The 17330-nt window shown below is 41.7% G+C and overlaps 1 protein-coding gene across 5 annotated transcripts in view; it reads right to left on the bottom strand.

Moving 5' to 3' along the window:
* Nucleotides 1-398: 398 nt before the first annotated feature.
* The window catches only part of MTR (5-methyltetrahydrofolate-homocysteine methyltransferase), a 122068-nt gene continuing 105136 nt past the window's right edge, over nt 399-17330 (bottom strand). For all 5 annotated transcript variants that reach the window (XM_053300167.1, XM_053300161.1, XM_053300168.1 and 2 more), the window contains 5 exons: nt 16146-16342; nt 13638-13838; nt 6730-6922; nt 2566-2678; nt 399-2427 (listed from right to left, as the gene is read on the bottom strand). In XM_053300167.1, coding sequence (XP_053156142.1) covers nt 2341-2427; nt 2566-2678; nt 6730-6922; nt 13638-13838; nt 16146-16342 — 791 coding nt within the window. In that variant the 3' untranslated portion in view covers nt 399-2340. The remainder of the gene's footprint in view (nt 2428-2565; nt 2679-6729; nt 6923-13637; nt 13839-16145; nt 16343-17330) is intronic.

The following is a 17330-nucleotide window of genomic DNA, read 5'->3' as shown; positions in this document are numbered from 1 at the left end:
CTAGACATGTGTTCATCTCCGTGCCCAAGTACAACACTAGTGTCAAGCCTCTTTCTTGGTACTCACTAAAATAATATTTCCTATTTTAAGTTTAAGCTTGTGGTTTTGACTTTCTGGGAAGACTGCTTGTTTTATAACTTAATTCATAAGTCCTGCAAGGGGATAAAATGACCCCAGCTTAACAACACCATTTTCTCCAATGGCAATCGCTTTTGTTAATATCAGTTTTCATGACAATTACCAAAAAGGAAGAGCACCAAAAATTTTACCTCTGAAAGATGAGGCGGAAAATCACCGATCTGCAGTTGGTGAAAATAATTCTAGGTACTTTTTATTTTTGGTACCAGCTCTGAAAATTGTGGCTAAACTTCCATTAACAAATACAGGAGTAACAAAAATAGGTAAAGTGATCTTTTATTGAACCAAATTTTAATGGCAAAGTACAAACATTTGAGTCTCAGTTTCAACTGCTTTTATAATACAGGATATCTGAAGAGTCAGAAGAATGTAGTAATCATTGTACAAATATAACCATTTCTGTTTCATGGCATCTAGGACCCTGCTTGGGCGTATAATACTCTGAACAAATGCTTTTGTCCACCAGTCTAATTCTTGCTTCCAATAAGTTTAGCCGCTTGCAAGTTGCACTGCAAAGCCAAAAGCTTTGTTGGTCTAGCATACAGCTTGATTGGCTAAGACTTCATTATTTATATATGCATCTTATATGCATATAAGATGCATATCTTATATGCACTGCTGACACTTTGTCCCTGTCTGTTTCTCCTTGATTTCCATGACTTGCTGTGTCTATCTGTAATCTTAATCAAATGGAACCATCCCTTGAAGAGCATATGTGTGTTTCCTCCTGGTGAAGCTCTTTCAGCAGAGAGTGATGATGAACATTTCTACCAGGATTTCTACCACCATGCCTATCCTAGCAATGAACAGCCTACATATTTTCTGGCTCTCCAATCTGAACAGAAGCCCTGAATTGTGTTGTACTCTGGAAAAGGGACAATTTGAATGTTTGTCAGGGTTTCTTCTGAGGTTACCTGTTTTGTTAACATCAAAAGCCCTGAGTCAGGTGGGAGGAATCCAAAATGTGGTTCCTGTCCCATGCCAGTGTTACCTTTCCTGGGACATTGCTAGCATGGGCAGGAGCCACGTTGTGGACTTCTCCCATGTAGTCCAGGGCTTCCTATGCTACCCAGTACTGCAGGAAAAAGTTATTCTGCTGCAGAAGCTCCCACAGTGCTGAGGTAATGCCAGAAAGGGCACTCAGACAACAGCATTCAGTGTTGCAAATTCATTTTTCAATCAAATTCATCACATATTGACTGGTGAACTGGCCCTTGAAGAAGAGGTATGACCTAATATTGTGACAGCTATTGGTAGAACACAAACATAACATAGGTAACACTTTTCTGAACAAACAGGACAAACTTTTCAATCACCTGCAAGGAGGACATAGAATTACCTTTTAAGTAGTGATCATAAAAGCCCCAAGTATTGATTTTTCCTGAGTCTACAATAAGAGCAAATGGTCGAGCTAGGATGAAACATCAGGAAGAGGGAACCTGAGCACTGAAGTGACAAGGGCAATCACAATGAAGCCACCTATATGATCTTATATCTGATGTTCTATTTGATTTCTGAGGTTATTGGGGTGTGTGTGTGTGTGTGTGTGTGTGTGTGTGTGTGTCCCCAATCAAAAGGATGCATCAGTGCACATGTTTGTCCTAACTTAATTCTTATAGCTACAAACAAATGTAACTGGGTTGAGTGCAGCAGTTCTAATATTCCTACAAGGATTTCATTAAGGATATGGGATCTGTGTAGCATTTCATTAGCACCCCATTAAGAGTGCATCTAAACACAAAACCATTCTGTTTGGGGTGGGGGCCTTAGGAAGTCAGGAACAAGTGATAGTTTTTGTATAATCACCTAATTAAATACGCTGCAAAAACTAACAGCGAGGGTCTTTCAGGCCAAATTGAAGTTACACATTTGTTCCCATTAACAAATGTGAACATATGTGCACATATGAAACTGTCAACATGCATCAGTCACTTTAATTGGTGGCCAAAACTCAGGGATTTGATTCACTGCCACTCTTTAAAATGTTTGTTGCTATGTGGAGAAAACTCCACAACCTGTGAGGCAAGACATGGCACATGAATGACTCGTTGCATAGAGCCCAGCCATTGTGGGGAGCTATTTAAGGAGGCCTCCTTGTAGTGTAGAGGCTGTTTCCTGTGTACCAGCCCTGAGTATATTTTCTTTTCTTTCAATAAATTAAACCAACTCCTCCTCCACCATCCCTATTATATACACATACAGTTATTCTGGATCATATCCAAGAATGGGTCCAAGCCATTTTTCCACTTCTGCCACTGGCATGTTTTTCCTTAAGGCATAGTCTTCAACCTGCAGCATGAGCAAGAAAATGACCAATTTAGCATTTTAACTACCAAACATCATCCACTCAAGTTGTCTGGAAAAGTACATTTCACCAGCCATCTCCAGTAACAATACATCTTGGCTGTATCTTTGTGTTCTTCTTACCTGATCTTTCAGTATTTTCCCAACAGCAAAGTATTTGGATTCGGGATTGGAAAAGTAGAGACCCGATACTGCTGAAGCAGGCATCATGGCTAGGGATTCAGTAAGCTGAATACCTGAGAGAGTCAGAGAAAACAACTGTGGTTTGCAGTGCCATGGTTAAGAGAATGAGCTGCGATGTCTACCTCAGCCATGAGGTAGTGACTACCATGCGACAAGTCTACCTCAGCCATGAACTCACTGAGTGGCCTTTAGAGCCAGCACAGTGCAGTGTTTCGAATGTCAGACAAAGAGTGGGGGGAGATGCTGTGTCTCAGCCTAACCCACCTCACAAAGTTGTTGAGAGAAGGGATTATAGATGCCATCCTGAGTTCTATGGAGGAAATGCAGGACATAATGAACGAACGATGGCAAGCCTCAGCCCAGTCTGTAACATGGGGCAGTAAGGGGTCTACTTCACCACCGCTGTGAGGATTACCAAGATAATTAATTACTTCGAGCACTCAGTGAAAAATGTGTTGGAGAGCTTAGGTGCTCCCATCACTTGAGACATTATTTATTTATTTAATTGTTCGATTTGTATACCGCCTTTCATTAAAACCATCCCAAGGCGGTTTACACAAAAATTAAAAACAAGACTATTAAAATGACACAATTAAAACATTAAGCTAAAATATAAAACAAGTCTGACTAAAAATATGTAAAATACAAGCATAAACTGTACAAAATACAAAGAAGCAGCAGTAGAGACAATCATATAAAAGCCTGGGTAAAAAGCCAGGATTTAACATGCTTTCTAAAAACTGTGCTGGAGACCCGAGGAGCGAACAGCCACTGGGAGAGCATTCCAGAGTCTGGGGGCAGCAACAGAGAAGGCCCTGTCCCGCATGCGCAACAACCGAGCATCCATTGTCGGCACCCGGAGCAGAGCCCCCTCAGATAACCTTGTCAAGCGAGCAGCAACCCTTGGGAGCAGACAGTCCCTCAGGTATCCTGGGCCCAAACTGATAGGGGCTTTAAAGGTCAAAACCAGCACCTTGAATTGGACCCGGAAACAAACTGGTATCTAGTGCAGCTCTTTCAAAATGGGTGTGATGTGATCCCACCAGGCAGCTCCAGATAAAACCCTAGCTGCCGCATTTTGCACTAGCTGCAGTTTCCATATATTCTTCACGGGCAGCCCAACGTAGAGCACGTTACAGTAATTCAACTATGACATAACTAATGCATGGGTAACTGTGGCCAGATCTCGAGAAAGGGACACAGCTGTCCCACTAGCCGAAACCGTGCAAAGGCACCCCTGGCCACCGCCTCCACCTGAGCTTCCAAAAGCAGAGCCGGGTCCAGTAATACCCCCAAGCTGTGTATTTGCTCCTTCAAGGGAAGTGCAACCCCATCCAGAACCAGTAAAATCTCATCCCGATTGGCTCTCCTACTGACCAACATTACCTCCATCTTGTCCAGATTCCGTGTCAGTTTATTAGTCCACATCCAAACCCATCACAGCCCCCACAACATAGAAGCTGCAAGAGTCCCACTCCTTTCTGTGCAATTTGAAAAGCCTGGGATTATGCAGGAAAAACCCATGTTGTGGCTCCTCCATGCCAACATTTTTTAATTTATTTGTATTTCTATACCACCTCACCCAGATGGCTCTAGGCAGTTCTCCAATATAAAAATAGATTTAAAAAACCAATTAAAAAATCATTAAAATCAGTTTAAAATTATTTCAGTACTCACTAAGGCCAGGCTAGAAAGATATGCTTTAGGGCTCTTATAAAGGCTGCTCAAACTCTTAAGCCTCTAATATCCATAGGGAGCGCATTCCAGAGCCCAGGAGCAGCTACAGAGAAGGTCTGATCCAAAGTTGCCAACAGGTAAGCTTCTGGCAGCTGGAGATGGACTTCTCCTGATGACCTTAAAGTATGGTGGGGATCATGCTGTAGGCAGCGCTCTCCCAGGTAACCTAGCCACAAGCCATTTAGTCCTTTAAAGGTAATTACCAGCACTGTGTATTTTGCCTGGAAACCTATCGACAGCCAGGCATAATATGGTCTCTCCGAGAAACCCTGGAGACCAATCTGGCTGCTGTATTTTGAACTAACTGAAGTTTCGGAACAACATACAAAGGCAGCCCCACATACAGCGCATTGTAGTAGTCAAGCTGAAAAGTTACCAGTGAGTGCATCACAGGTTTGAGAGCATAATCTTCAAGGAAAGGATGCAGTTGTCGTATCAACCAAAGTTGTTAGAAAGTGCTCCTGGCCATAGCCTCCACCTGAGACACCGGGGTGAGGCCTGGGTCCAGAAGCACAGAAGTTATGTACCTGTTCCTTTAGGGGGAGTGCCATCCTGACCCCATCCAGAACAGGAAGTTCTATCACATCCCTTGAATTATGACCCCTCAACATTAGTACCTCCATCTTGTTTGGATTCAGCTTCAATTCATACATCCCATTATTGCTTGGAGGCAGGCATTTAGGGAAGCAATGTCATTTCCTGATGATGATGTCATGGAGAAATAGATTTGGGTGTCATCAGCATACTGATAACACCTTGCTCCAAATCCCTCAATGACCTCACCCAGTGGTTTCATGTAGATGTTAAAAAGCATCAAGGATAGGATGGAGCCCTGAGGGACACCATACAATAGCTCACAGAGCAACTATCCCCGAAATCTGCCTGAAAAATAGGAATGAAACCACTGCAAAGCAACACTCCCTGTTCCCAAATCTCTCAGATGATTCCAAATCAAGGCATGATTCAGAAGGATACCATGATCAAAAGCTGCAGATAGAGCCAAAAGAACCAGCAGAGTCACACTCCCCGTTGATTCCTTGGTATAGATCATCCATCAGGCTGACCAAGGCTGTCTCAACCCCATAGCCCACTCTAAAGCCAGTTTGAAATGGGTCAAGATAATCAGTGTCCTCAAAAACTACCTGGAGTTGATCAGCCACCACCCTCTCAATCACCTTGCCCAACCAAAGGAGGTTGGAGACCAGCCTATTATTATCCATCACTGAGGGCTTTAGAGCAGGCTTCTTAAGTAAAGGTCTCACAGCCGTCTCCTTCAAACATGGAGGCATCCTGCCCTCCCCCCGTGAGACATTTATGATGTCAATTAGGCAATCTCTAACAGCCTCCTATTAACCCAGCTAGTGTGGAAAGGAGCCACATTGTGAGGAGCGAGCAGTACGCGGCTGTCACTCTCATGCCAATGAGATAATGTAAAAATGGAGTCCTTATTCTCTTATACTGAAAACAATGACAATTTAAAATAATACTATGGCCATTCCAAACCAGATTTCACTTGAAAGCACAATAATGAGCTACTGTGTTACTATACTTTGGGACATTTTTTGTTTTGAATCAATACAGCTCATTGGTGTGTTCACAGTTTTTCAATCCAGATAAAGCTTCCTGGCAGTCAGGGCTTTTGGGCTCTAGCTGGATGCTAGAATGAGCTACTGCTCATTCAGCAGTAAAATAGCTGACTTCTAATATCCTTCACACAAAATTTTCATCCCATTGCCTACAAGAACAGCAGGAAAAAGAAAACACACAAAACCCAATAGTAGACCGCCACTCATGCCCTGTACACAACTAGGAATGGCACAATGCAAAGGGCGGGGTGCACTGCAAAAGTACACCCACATATGTTTACTCCTACAGCTCCTTTGTATAACACTGCTTGGCTCCACCTTGCCTACTGCAATGAAGCATTTCAGGAGTGAGTTATATTCACCATGACATAACAAATTAGGTCATTGTGCCTCTGCTTTAGCGCAACTTGCTCATTAAAGATGCTATATAGATGATCCCTCTACAGAGCAACACCTTACTTCATCAGGGCAAATGTTTTTACAGTTACAACAACTGCTTGAATATATATATATAGTAATTGTATTGATAGCTGAATGATGTAGTGTGTATCTCTCTGTATCACACAGAGGTGCATCTATAAACACTGGACACGCAGGAATTGCAGATGGTTCTAACATGGCACAAAACTCTGTAAATCAATATTCTTATTTTAAAAGAGACACAATTTCTGCAGTTACACTGATGCAATCCTCCCCCACTGCATCTTAAAAATTCAGTGGCATCTGAAGCCATAAAGGGAAGAGACAATGAACTTCCTAGCCAAACATTCAGCTAAGGTACCTGTTTGCTCCTCAATATTTGCAAGTTTCCACATAGTGAGTTTCTCAGTGTGGTCAGGCTGACTTGGGTACCCAGCAGCTGGACGGATTCCTTCATATCTGATCCTACGCAAGTCCGAAAATTCCAGCTCTTCATTTGCACAGTAAGCCCAGAATTCTTTCCGGACCCTTTCATGGAGTTCCTCGGCAAATGCCTTGGGGGAAAGCAGGAGCAAGTTGTAATCTACACTCTGTTGTCTCCAAGTACACATAATTATCTTCATCTATTACTTCAGTACATTACAGATAAGGGCCATGAAGAAGCCAGGTTTTCTTTTCTATTTCTACTTCCTTCTTTTGTTTTTATTTTCTATTTTCAACAGCTACAGCACACATTTATAAAACTAAGCAAGGTCATGATTTCTGTACTTTTCAAAGACACCCTAGTCTCTGTGTCACAATATATTGAAATATACAAAATAGCTAAGCAGGGAACAACACAAACTCTCCTACAATAGCCCCGTGATATTTGCACATTTGGGATAGTGTGATAATTAAAACCTCACTCGGCAAATTAGACTTCCAAAGGCTTAATGAAATTGGAGGCTTTCTGCCCAAAATATCCCTTTATGTTAACAAGGAATATCACTCCAATACAAATCTTCAAAAAAATATGCCCCATTTTGGTCCAGTTCAAATACCTGTGTTATAAATCTGGGTATTTTTCCCCCTGAGTTTGTGTGTGTGTGTGTGTGTGTGTATATATATATATATATATATATATATATATATATATATATATATATATATATGTTTTCTTTCAATATAATCAATTTTTCTTTCCATGTAATCAATCTGGAATTCTTTGCCATATTTCTTTGACTGTATTTGTATTATGAAACAGTGCATTATTATACAGACATGGTGCTGCCTATTCTGTTAAGGTGAAGTAAAAATACCCCATCCTACCATTATTTATTTTTATTTTATTTATTTATTGTTAGGTTTATATATCGCCTTTCATAAAATTAACCCAGGCAGTTTACAAAAACAAATACAATAAAATGCCATAAAAATCACATTCAAATATTAAAATCAATTAACACTATAAAAACAGCCATAAAAACAAAACAAAGCAGCTGGAAAGGGAGGACTGGCAACCCCTAATGGGTAAAAGCTTTAACAAATAAAAGTTTTTAAGAGCAGCTACAGACAACAGAGAATGGACACCCGTGGGAAAGCATTCCAGAGCCTGAGGGCAACAACCAGGCCCTGTCCCACACGCACAACAGTCGAGCCTCCCTCAGTGTCGACACACAGAGCAGAACCTCCTCTGATGACCTTGTTGGGCGAGTAGAAACCCTTGGGAGCAGGTGGTCCTTCAGATATCCAGGACTCAAACCATTAAGGGCTTTAAAGGTAATAACCAGCACCTTGGATTGGATCCAGAAACAAAACTGGCAGCCAGTGCAGCTCTTTTAAAATTGGTATAATATGTTCCGAATGAGAAGTTCCAGATAGAACCCTGGTTGCTGCATTCTGCACCAACTGAAGTTTCCAAATATTCTTCAAGGGCAGCCCCATGTAAAGTGCACTGCAGTAAAGTTTGCCCCCTGCTAACTGGGCAAAGAGGAACCTTTTACCGTGGTGATTCTCTTTATTTAGCAGGGGGAGAGTAACTGGCCCTATCCACTCCCAGCACAGTACCGCCAGTGACTGTTGCTGGTGTCTCTCTTATGTTTCTTTTTAGATTGTGAGCCCTTTGGGGACAGGGAGCCATCTTATTTGTTATTTCTCTTTGTAAACCACCCTGAGCCATTTTTGGAAGGGCGGTATAGAAATCAAATAATAATAATAATAATAATAATAATAATAATTATTATTATTATTATTATTATTATTATTATTATCCAGGCATGATGTGACTAAGGCATGGGTAACTGTGGCCGGATCTGCCTCCTCAAGAAAGGAACTCGAATCAAATCAATTTTATTAGTCGAGAAGGACAAGGATCCAGAGCTCATAATATTGCCCACACACTGCCCAGGAACTTGTCCACCTCCTCAGCCTGCACTAACTGAAAATAATCCAGCACAATGGTTGCTCAGCACATCTCCTGGAATGGCCAAAACCCTGGCGTCCAAATCAGTATGGATGCAGGCAACTTTATATGCAAAGTGACAAGCAAACTGGTCACAGCTGGCTGCTGCTGGTTCTTCCGTTACATATGGGCCTGTATGAAGCAATAATTTTGCTACACAGAACAGCTCCGCTGGCTTATACTGAGCAGACACAATGGAGGTGAAGAAAAAACATTTCTTTGCCACCCCTGAGCATCTTCTTTATATATATTTCTCTTAGGCATATCTGTCGGTAATCCCATGTGTGGCAGCTCTCGTGAGAGTTCATGAGCAGCTGCCCAGATAGCAATGGGGATGGGGGAAGAAAACAGTGATGGCAGCTGGCAGCGGGTAGACTGGTTGGCTGGGGGAAGGAGGTTGGCTGGCCGGCGGAGCCAGGCTGGGCAGGCTGAGGTGGCCAGCCGGCTGGGCAAGTAAGCGCTGGTGGGCAGGCAGTGAGAAAACAATGGCAGCACCGGGCGGGAGAAAATGGCTGCGGTGAACTAGAGTCACAGATGCTCTGCGCCCAGCCCAGCTAATTCCTGATAACAGGCTCTAGCAGGATTCATTATGATAACAGGATTCATTATGATACTTCCTCCAGTGTTGCTTTAGCTGTCATCCAAGTTGTTTCATTGCCCTGTGCTCCAAAGAAAACCAAGGAGCTCAATGGGCTCCATCAAGCCGGAGAGGGCATTAAATCATCATCATCATCATCATGATTTAGAAGCAACCATGTCAATAGCCCAGGCTGTCTCCAAGTTCCAGAGATTCACCAGGGCCTCAACAGAGTCACCAGTTCTGGAAACTCCTCAAAGGCTGTCTGGAAGCTGAACGGATCCATAAGTTTCTGTGGGAGGACCAGTCTAATGGTCCATCACCCCTGCAGAGATTGACTGAGGCAGGCAAACTAAAGCCCACCAGATGGTGATCTGTCCATGACAAAGGAGTCATCTCAAACTCTCCCATTATAAGCCCTAAACATTCTATTGGTCATAAAATCCAAACTATCTGTCCAATCTGCCTGAAAACTGGCAGACAACTAAGTGATAACTATCACCACCACCTGTCCAGATTTCATACAGATATGTTGAGAAATGATCAAGAAACAGCAGTTTGAAAATGGACTCAAGAAGGTTTACCTATATTTGGCCAAGTGTAATTTACCTTTCTTATTTTATATACCCTATTCAGTATTTCTTGAGATAGTAGCTTTTGAAGGCCCCATTAAAACAGGGTAATCAACAAAAAGCTGATGCAGACAGATCAAGTTGTTCTCAAATATTTGTCTCTTCCCACCCTCAATGTTTGCCCCTGGAGTTAATGAAAATGGCACCAGTTTAATGTAACAGAGCCCATGATTGCACTACATGAAATTGGGGCCTTTTCCAAGTTAAGAGTGACTGTACTAATTGCTGGTGGAATGTTCTTCCCCTCTCCTCCCAGGGGCATAGTTTGGCCAATCAGTGTTCATGTAGTAGCTGGATATCTATCTATCTATATTTAAAATGTTTCTGGGCCAGGGGAATATGTGTGTGTGTGTGTGTTTGTGTGTGTGTGTGTGTGTGTGTATATAGAAAGTGTCTGCGTACATGTGGAATGAGCAATACTATCTGCATAGGAGCAAAACGTTATGCCGAGAATATTTTGCTTTTCACCCTGTCCTTACAGTTGTTCTTCAGCAAAGACATGGGAGAGGGAGAGAAGGCAGCGGGGTTCACTTCTTGTCCCAAGGCTCACTCCAACCTTGCTATCCCCTTCTCTCTTCTACTGAGTCCTTGTATCATTTTTCACTTAACTCTGAAGACCCATTTGCGAAGTTATGATAATAGAGAGGAGTGTATAGCAAGATTTTAATACTGTTCCAACCTGCCTCTGAACATGGAATATCCCAGCTTATAGCTTGTCAGTGCTCCATGAATTTCTTAATGGATTACAAGAACTTGCATCAGTTATTGTTTGTAAAAATTTACAAACCACCTCTTCATAAACTTGTGTTAAGCCGCAGAACACAATCCTGTGCATGCTTATAGTAAAGTAGGTTAAGTGGGTTAAACATACCAAGATGCTGTAAAATTAGAGATAAAAATGTCCACACACACACACGACGTAACTTAGTGACGCTCCTTGACAAAAGCAAAGCAACTCAAAACCTCAAAAAACCTTGAGTTTAAGAGTTCTTAAAATTTCACAAAGCATGGAAATGGCAAGTTAAAATGGCCTTCTGTGATGCGAAAGCAGCAAAGACTTTGTTAAGTCTCATATTATGCTGGCTTTACGAACAGGGCTCCATGCACTCAAATTTTGCCTTGGACTTTCAGCTTGATACTAGGCTGGGCAAGTAGAATTCAGCAGGGCAGCTTCCACAATCACTTGCTGCGGGTGTGCCTCATGACTTTCTTTATAGAAGACACAGTGCTCCCCCCTCCCACCAAATGTCACCAACTATGGTAAATGTCCAGGCAAAAATTCTACAGGTGCAGCAGCTTTCCAAATCTTTGGGGAGCTTTTCCCCCCCTTATCCATTCAAATGAAAAGGCTTTCTTGATCCTCACTCTGAATATAGAGCAGGAAGGATCTTCACCTTGCAACATTTCCTGGCAATGTGCTCTGTGTTTCACTGCATTTCCTTGCCAGTGTAATGTAAGATAATGGAAAATACTGCCTAGCTGCCTCTTCATATGCAGTCACATTCTCTCCCTCCAAATGGCAAAAAAATCAAGGCAACTTGGGGGTGGATTTGCAATTGTTTGTGAATCATGCTTTCCCTCACAATTTGACTTAGCAGTAATTCAACAGCCAGCTGCTACTATTCTTACTCAGTGCTCTTTTTATTCCTCTACTTTTTCTAAGAGATGCCACCTCATTTTGCTTTGTTCTTGAGCATGATCAAAAGCTGCCATTACCTTATGTGTGTCACAGAGCTCCACAGATCGCTTTCATGTTATGCAAAAATAAGATGTCAAATTCAGATACTTCCAAAATACCATTAGTTGTTTTTAAAATTCTGTATAAAATTCTAAGATCTGGAGATGGAAAAAAACCACCATGGAATCCCTTCCATTTGCAGACATCCTAAAAAGATACTATTTCACGCCTGAGAGAAATCTAGGACTTCAGCCAAAAGTAGTATCGGCAACTGGAGGAATTTGAGAGCTGGCTGAAGTTTAAGCAATTAGGGTCAACCTATGCAAAATCCCAGAGCTAAAACTGCCTCTAGAATTTAGTGCAGCTTACCTGATGATCACAGGTGGGTACTGTGAGAAAGAACTTCTATTGTATGATACTGGCATTACATTATTTGAACAGCCCATTTGGGGGATGCAGCGTATAGTATGAGAATGCACAGGATAGAAATTATTCAGGCTCTTCTATAGCAATAGACTGGGAAAGCTGTACATATTGAATTTCTTCCTGAATACATCCCTCCCCACTCCAATGGTAAGCTGAAAGACCAAGGCAAACTGCAAGTGAATATAGCTTAATTTGTAAAACCAGCATAATATACAGGGCAGTACAAAGTCTTAAGCCACCTAATGGCGCAGTGGGGAAGTAACTTGCCTAGGTAGCAAGAGGTTGCTGGTTCGAATACCCGCTGGAAAGTTTCCCAGACTATCGGAAACACCTATATTGGGCAGCAGCAATATACAAAGATGCTGAAAGGCATAATCTCATACTGCATGTGAGGTGGCAATGGTAAACCCCTCCTGTATCCTGCCAAAGAAAACCACATGGTTCTGTGGTTGCCAGGAATTGACACCAACTCAATGGCACTACTTTACTTTTACATTACAAAGTCTTAATTTTTGTGCCATGTAAGCAGTAAAGATGACCACACCAACTTGCAATCTCCATGCTTTTTGGAGCTAGAGTAAAAAATTTAAGCACTTTAACTCTCATCGTAAATCCATGGTTTCCTGATATTTTAATATTATTGTATTATTTAACTGCAGCAGAGGCAAGACTCCCAGGGGAAAAAGGGAAGCTCCATAGTTGTTATGCAGCTGCCCCAGTTTGTCCAAATTTGTCCACTAAGAAGAACTGACATTATCTTGGCTGGCATTAGAAACCATGGCATGACCAAGGGAGAAGGCAACCTATGTAAGGTATTCAGGCCACAGATTTAGCAGCTGAGGGAACAAAGAGGTCACATGATAAAACTTTTGAAATTATGAATGGTATGGCGCAGCGCTAGGCAACTTTGGCTCGCCATCTGCTGTTGAACTACAACTCCCATGATCCCCAGCCAAAATTTGAAGTTAATTCTCTCAAAGCACTAGAACTCAGGATCATCCCTGAGGTAAGGATGAGCAAGAGGAAGTATTTCACACAATATATAATTCGTTGAAGGAATTAGTGACTACAAGGTGTTATGGAGGCTTCTACTGAGACATTAACTAACATTAATTTATCACATTCATTCATTGAGAACAAGGTTAAGTATCAAAGACTAGTACTGTATTATCCATAATAACTAAGAACTGAGTGCCCACAAACTGGGAGACAACACACAGGATACTTGTTACCTCTATGCTCAGTTTGTGAACTGCCCAGATATTTTGGGCTGGCCACTGTCGGAGTACTGCACCGTTGATCATGACAGTTCCTAGATTTTTATTTTTCAAGTTTCTAACAATAGGAACAGTGGGCAGATATGAACATTACTAGCAACTCAATTTCAAGTTTGAAAGAAACCACAAGTTGCTTGCAATATTTGGCTTCTCCTCATAACCCCTTTTTTCAGAAAGTTCAGCAAGAACTGAGAGTCGCATACAGAGCTCTGCTACCTGTAAACAACAGAAGTCATTACCTCTGCTAACCGATCTGCCAGTGCTTTCACCATTATAATGCTGTAGTCATCAGACTGCTTCTCATACTCCTTGCACAGTTCATCCACCCCAAATAGTGCCACAGCAAACAATCCCAAGTAGTCAGAAACACCGGACTCCAGAGGGGATATAAAGTCAGACAGGCAGTAATAGGGATCTGTAGAAGCAGAGTCTTTTTCAGCCTACAAACACAAAAGAACATTGTATTAAACAAAAAGAACTCATTTATGCTAGGTAGGCCGTGACATCATAAAGCACATCAATAACAGAATATAGGACACTGGAGTTCTGTCTCCACCAGCACAACTTTGATTCTATTTTTAAATGAAAAGCATCTCTTTAAGAGACAATGTATTTTTCAGCTTGAGAACTTCATTTATCATACACTATTAAAGACCACCAAACAATACATTCCATCTTAATCAAAGTTAATAAAAGATTTACATAGTGGTTCTCCAGCCAGTTAATTAGCTTTGTTTGCTTTCCATTAGGAAGAACACAAAAAAGCTAGCATGAGAAGTATCCATTTACAGAAGACATAGGGCAGTCATAAGGAAAAACAATGATACTAATAAAAATTAACAGGAACATATGAGAACCAGCTGAACCAATAGGCTTTTTCCATCTCTAGGGTACAGGAATCTAAATTCACTGCCTCAATGAGGTCGATTTAAAACCTATATTTTCTGTGTTGCCAGACTGTACTCTTTTTCTTTCCAAATGAAACTTATAGACATTCAGTGTTCCCAGAGGTGACTTTTTGCACTACAGATTTCATTTGCTAGAGTGCTTCCAACCAGCTGTTCATGCAAGAAGAGTTTTCAATTCAAGTTTGCTCCAAGACTCACACACTGAGACTCCCAGGAAAGTTCAGCATATCAGTGGCAGACTTGCTAGAAGATAATGCCTTAAAGGTTTCTCATTTCAGGAATGAACAGGAGTAAACACTGGAATCAACCCAAAGCATTGTGACTTCATTAACTAACTGACTTTATTTATTAGGTATTTTATTATCTTTTTTAGTTTAAAAAATCTAACTTGTAAACCAATCTGGTAATTTTATTGTTGAAGAATAGTACATTGCAATCCCACTCACCACCCCACCACCAAAAAACCCGCAATTACTATAAACAGTGAAGTCAATAGATTCCATCCTTCACAATGACTACATCTAAAACGTAGAGTTGTCAGAGCTGCAACTGCAAATATTGTATGAAGCTCTGCATAGTTACAGATTTAAAACAATATTTTGTGGCTGATAAAGTATATAAAACATAAATGAAGCCCCCATGTTTAACACACAAAAGGATAACCATATTTGGAAAGGGCATAATTGATATACTAGTCAGCCGTTTTTTGTGGCCATCACCAGCCCCTGCTCTTCCCCTAAGTCCTCTGGCATCCACAGAAGGCTTGGGAGAGAAATGAGGTTGTCTTTCACTCATCTGAACTCAAATAGAGAGACAGGAGAAAAAGAGGAAGTGCTGCTGAGAAGGGACTCTTGCCATCTCAAAAATGGCAAAGGAACTGGGATGCCCAGGGTAGGGATGTGCACGGAACCACGGCCGGGCAGTTTGATTCCAGCAGGGGTTCCACTTTAAGGGAGGGGGAGGGTGCACTTACCCCTCCTGCCACATCCCCCCCGCCGGTGCTCGTTACCGGTAAAAACCTTCGGGGCAGCAGTGTACCTCCCTGGTGCCCCTTCCCCTTCCTCGGCCGGACCTAATTGGTTTACAAGTTAGATTTTTTAAAATAAAAAAGATAATAAAATACCTAATAAATAAAGGCAGTTAATGAAGTCAGAATGCTTTGGGTTGCCTCTATATACAAGATGCCTCTATATACCAGTTGCAGGGGAGCAACAGCAAGAGAGAGGGCATGCCCGCACCTCTTGCCTGTGGGCTTCTCAGAGGCATTTGGTGGGCTACTGTGGGAAACGGATGGTGGACTAAATGGGCTTTGAGCCTGATCCAGCAGGGCTGTTCTTATGGTTCCAGGGGGGCTGTTCAGAGTATTCAATTTTGACTGAAGTTTCACACAGGCCCAATACACAATTCGCCAAGAAGCTACACTTTGGGTTGATGGGGGCCACCACTGGCCCCAAGCCTTACAATGAGGAACACTGTCATAACCTATTTGCTTCAGAGAACCTGAGATCTAGACATCACTTCAACCCTTGGGTTCAGATCTTAGCTTCTGTCAAGCTAATAGGTTAGGATAGGCTGAGATTGGTGGGATCACACATCATGACCAATCTTGGCTGATCCTAACCTACAATGGAAGTAGACGCTCACACAGGGACAGAAGTGGGAAGCACACTGCTGAGGTTTAGAGACACTGCATGGAGCTCGGCTTCAGCCAAGGTTTCACACCATGTCTGAACCCACACTATATATCGTCTTTGTGATCACAGACAATAATTAGCAAATACTGAAATTATTCCAAGCACATAAGCCAACATAAAGCATATTTGATTTGTTTTACCCTACCTGTTGCCTTAAGCCATAGAATTTAGCTATTGGTTCTGAAAACTTCAATTCCTCTTCTGTGGCATATACATAAATGTCATCTTGAACACTCTGAGCTGGCCAAAATCCAAGCAGACCCCTGGCTTTAAATTTCTTTTGTATAATCAAACAATTCAGTAAGTTTCGAGCTTCATCATAAAGTTTTTTGGCCTCTTCCCCTAGCAAAGGAGGAGAAACATGCCCTAAGAATTTACCAAAATCTAAAGAAACTTCTCAGCATACTTTAAAAAAAGATTCATTTTTTCATCACTGTTTTGCAGTTATACCTTCACTCTTTTCACTATCATAGCTGATTAAGAAAAACAGATGGACAAGTACCAACATATTCATTTGTTATGAGGCAGTGACAGAAGTTTTACAGTAAGCATATCTTAGCACAAACTACTGAGCTGGAATGAAACACTAAGGGAGAACTGTGTGTGAAAGTATGTACACTTCCTAAAGCCACTACTCACATATGTGAACTTTCAATCATATGTGAACTCACCCCCGCTCCCCCAAAATAGTTTAGACAACTTTTCTAAATCTTCTTGGACTCCTGGAAGGGATTCTTACCAGCCACAGGTAACTAGTGGCTATTCACATGCCTTTCATATAACTGAATTGCCTTAAAGAACGGATTTGAAGCTATTTGGTGACAGGAGGATTGTAAATAGCTGTAATAAAATTAAAGCAAAATGACAAAGTGGTTTACAAGAAAAAAATTATAAGTAGTGGCAGATAATATCAATACTAAATAAAGAGATAATAGGCAGCATCCAGAAAATTAGCTGAGCTGTGCTCCATTAGCAGAAGCTCCTTCTAGAAATGTGCTCATTCCTTTCACTAATAGATGGCGCTTATGTTGATGGTGCATTCACTGGATGCTACCCAGTGAAGCCAACATACAAAAGAAACCCCAACTGAAGGTAGAAATAGCAAAGGGCAATTAAAATGAGTTAGACATTATTCAAAGCCACTGAGGACAAGAACATCAAGACAGACTGTGCCTGGCACTAAAATATTACTGGGAAGGCAAGAGGTCTAAGGAAGTCCACAGGAGAAACAACCAAGTCTCCAGTAGCCTCTCGCTTAGCTTCTGAAGGCAGAGGTACCAAGAGAAGAGCCACTGAAAAAAATCTCATGGCTGAAACATTCATGTGGAAG

The sequence above is a fragment of the Hemicordylus capensis genome, chromosome 1, assembly GCF_027244095.1.
Source record: "Hemicordylus capensis ecotype Gifberg chromosome 1, rHemCap1.1.pri, whole genome shotgun sequence".
NCBI classification, from domain to species: domain Eukaryota; kingdom Metazoa; phylum Chordata; class Lepidosauria; order Squamata; family Cordylidae; genus Hemicordylus; species Hemicordylus capensis.
The sequence above is the reverse complement of the archived record's forward strand: the minus strand, read 5'-3'. Positions and strand labels throughout refer to the sequence as shown.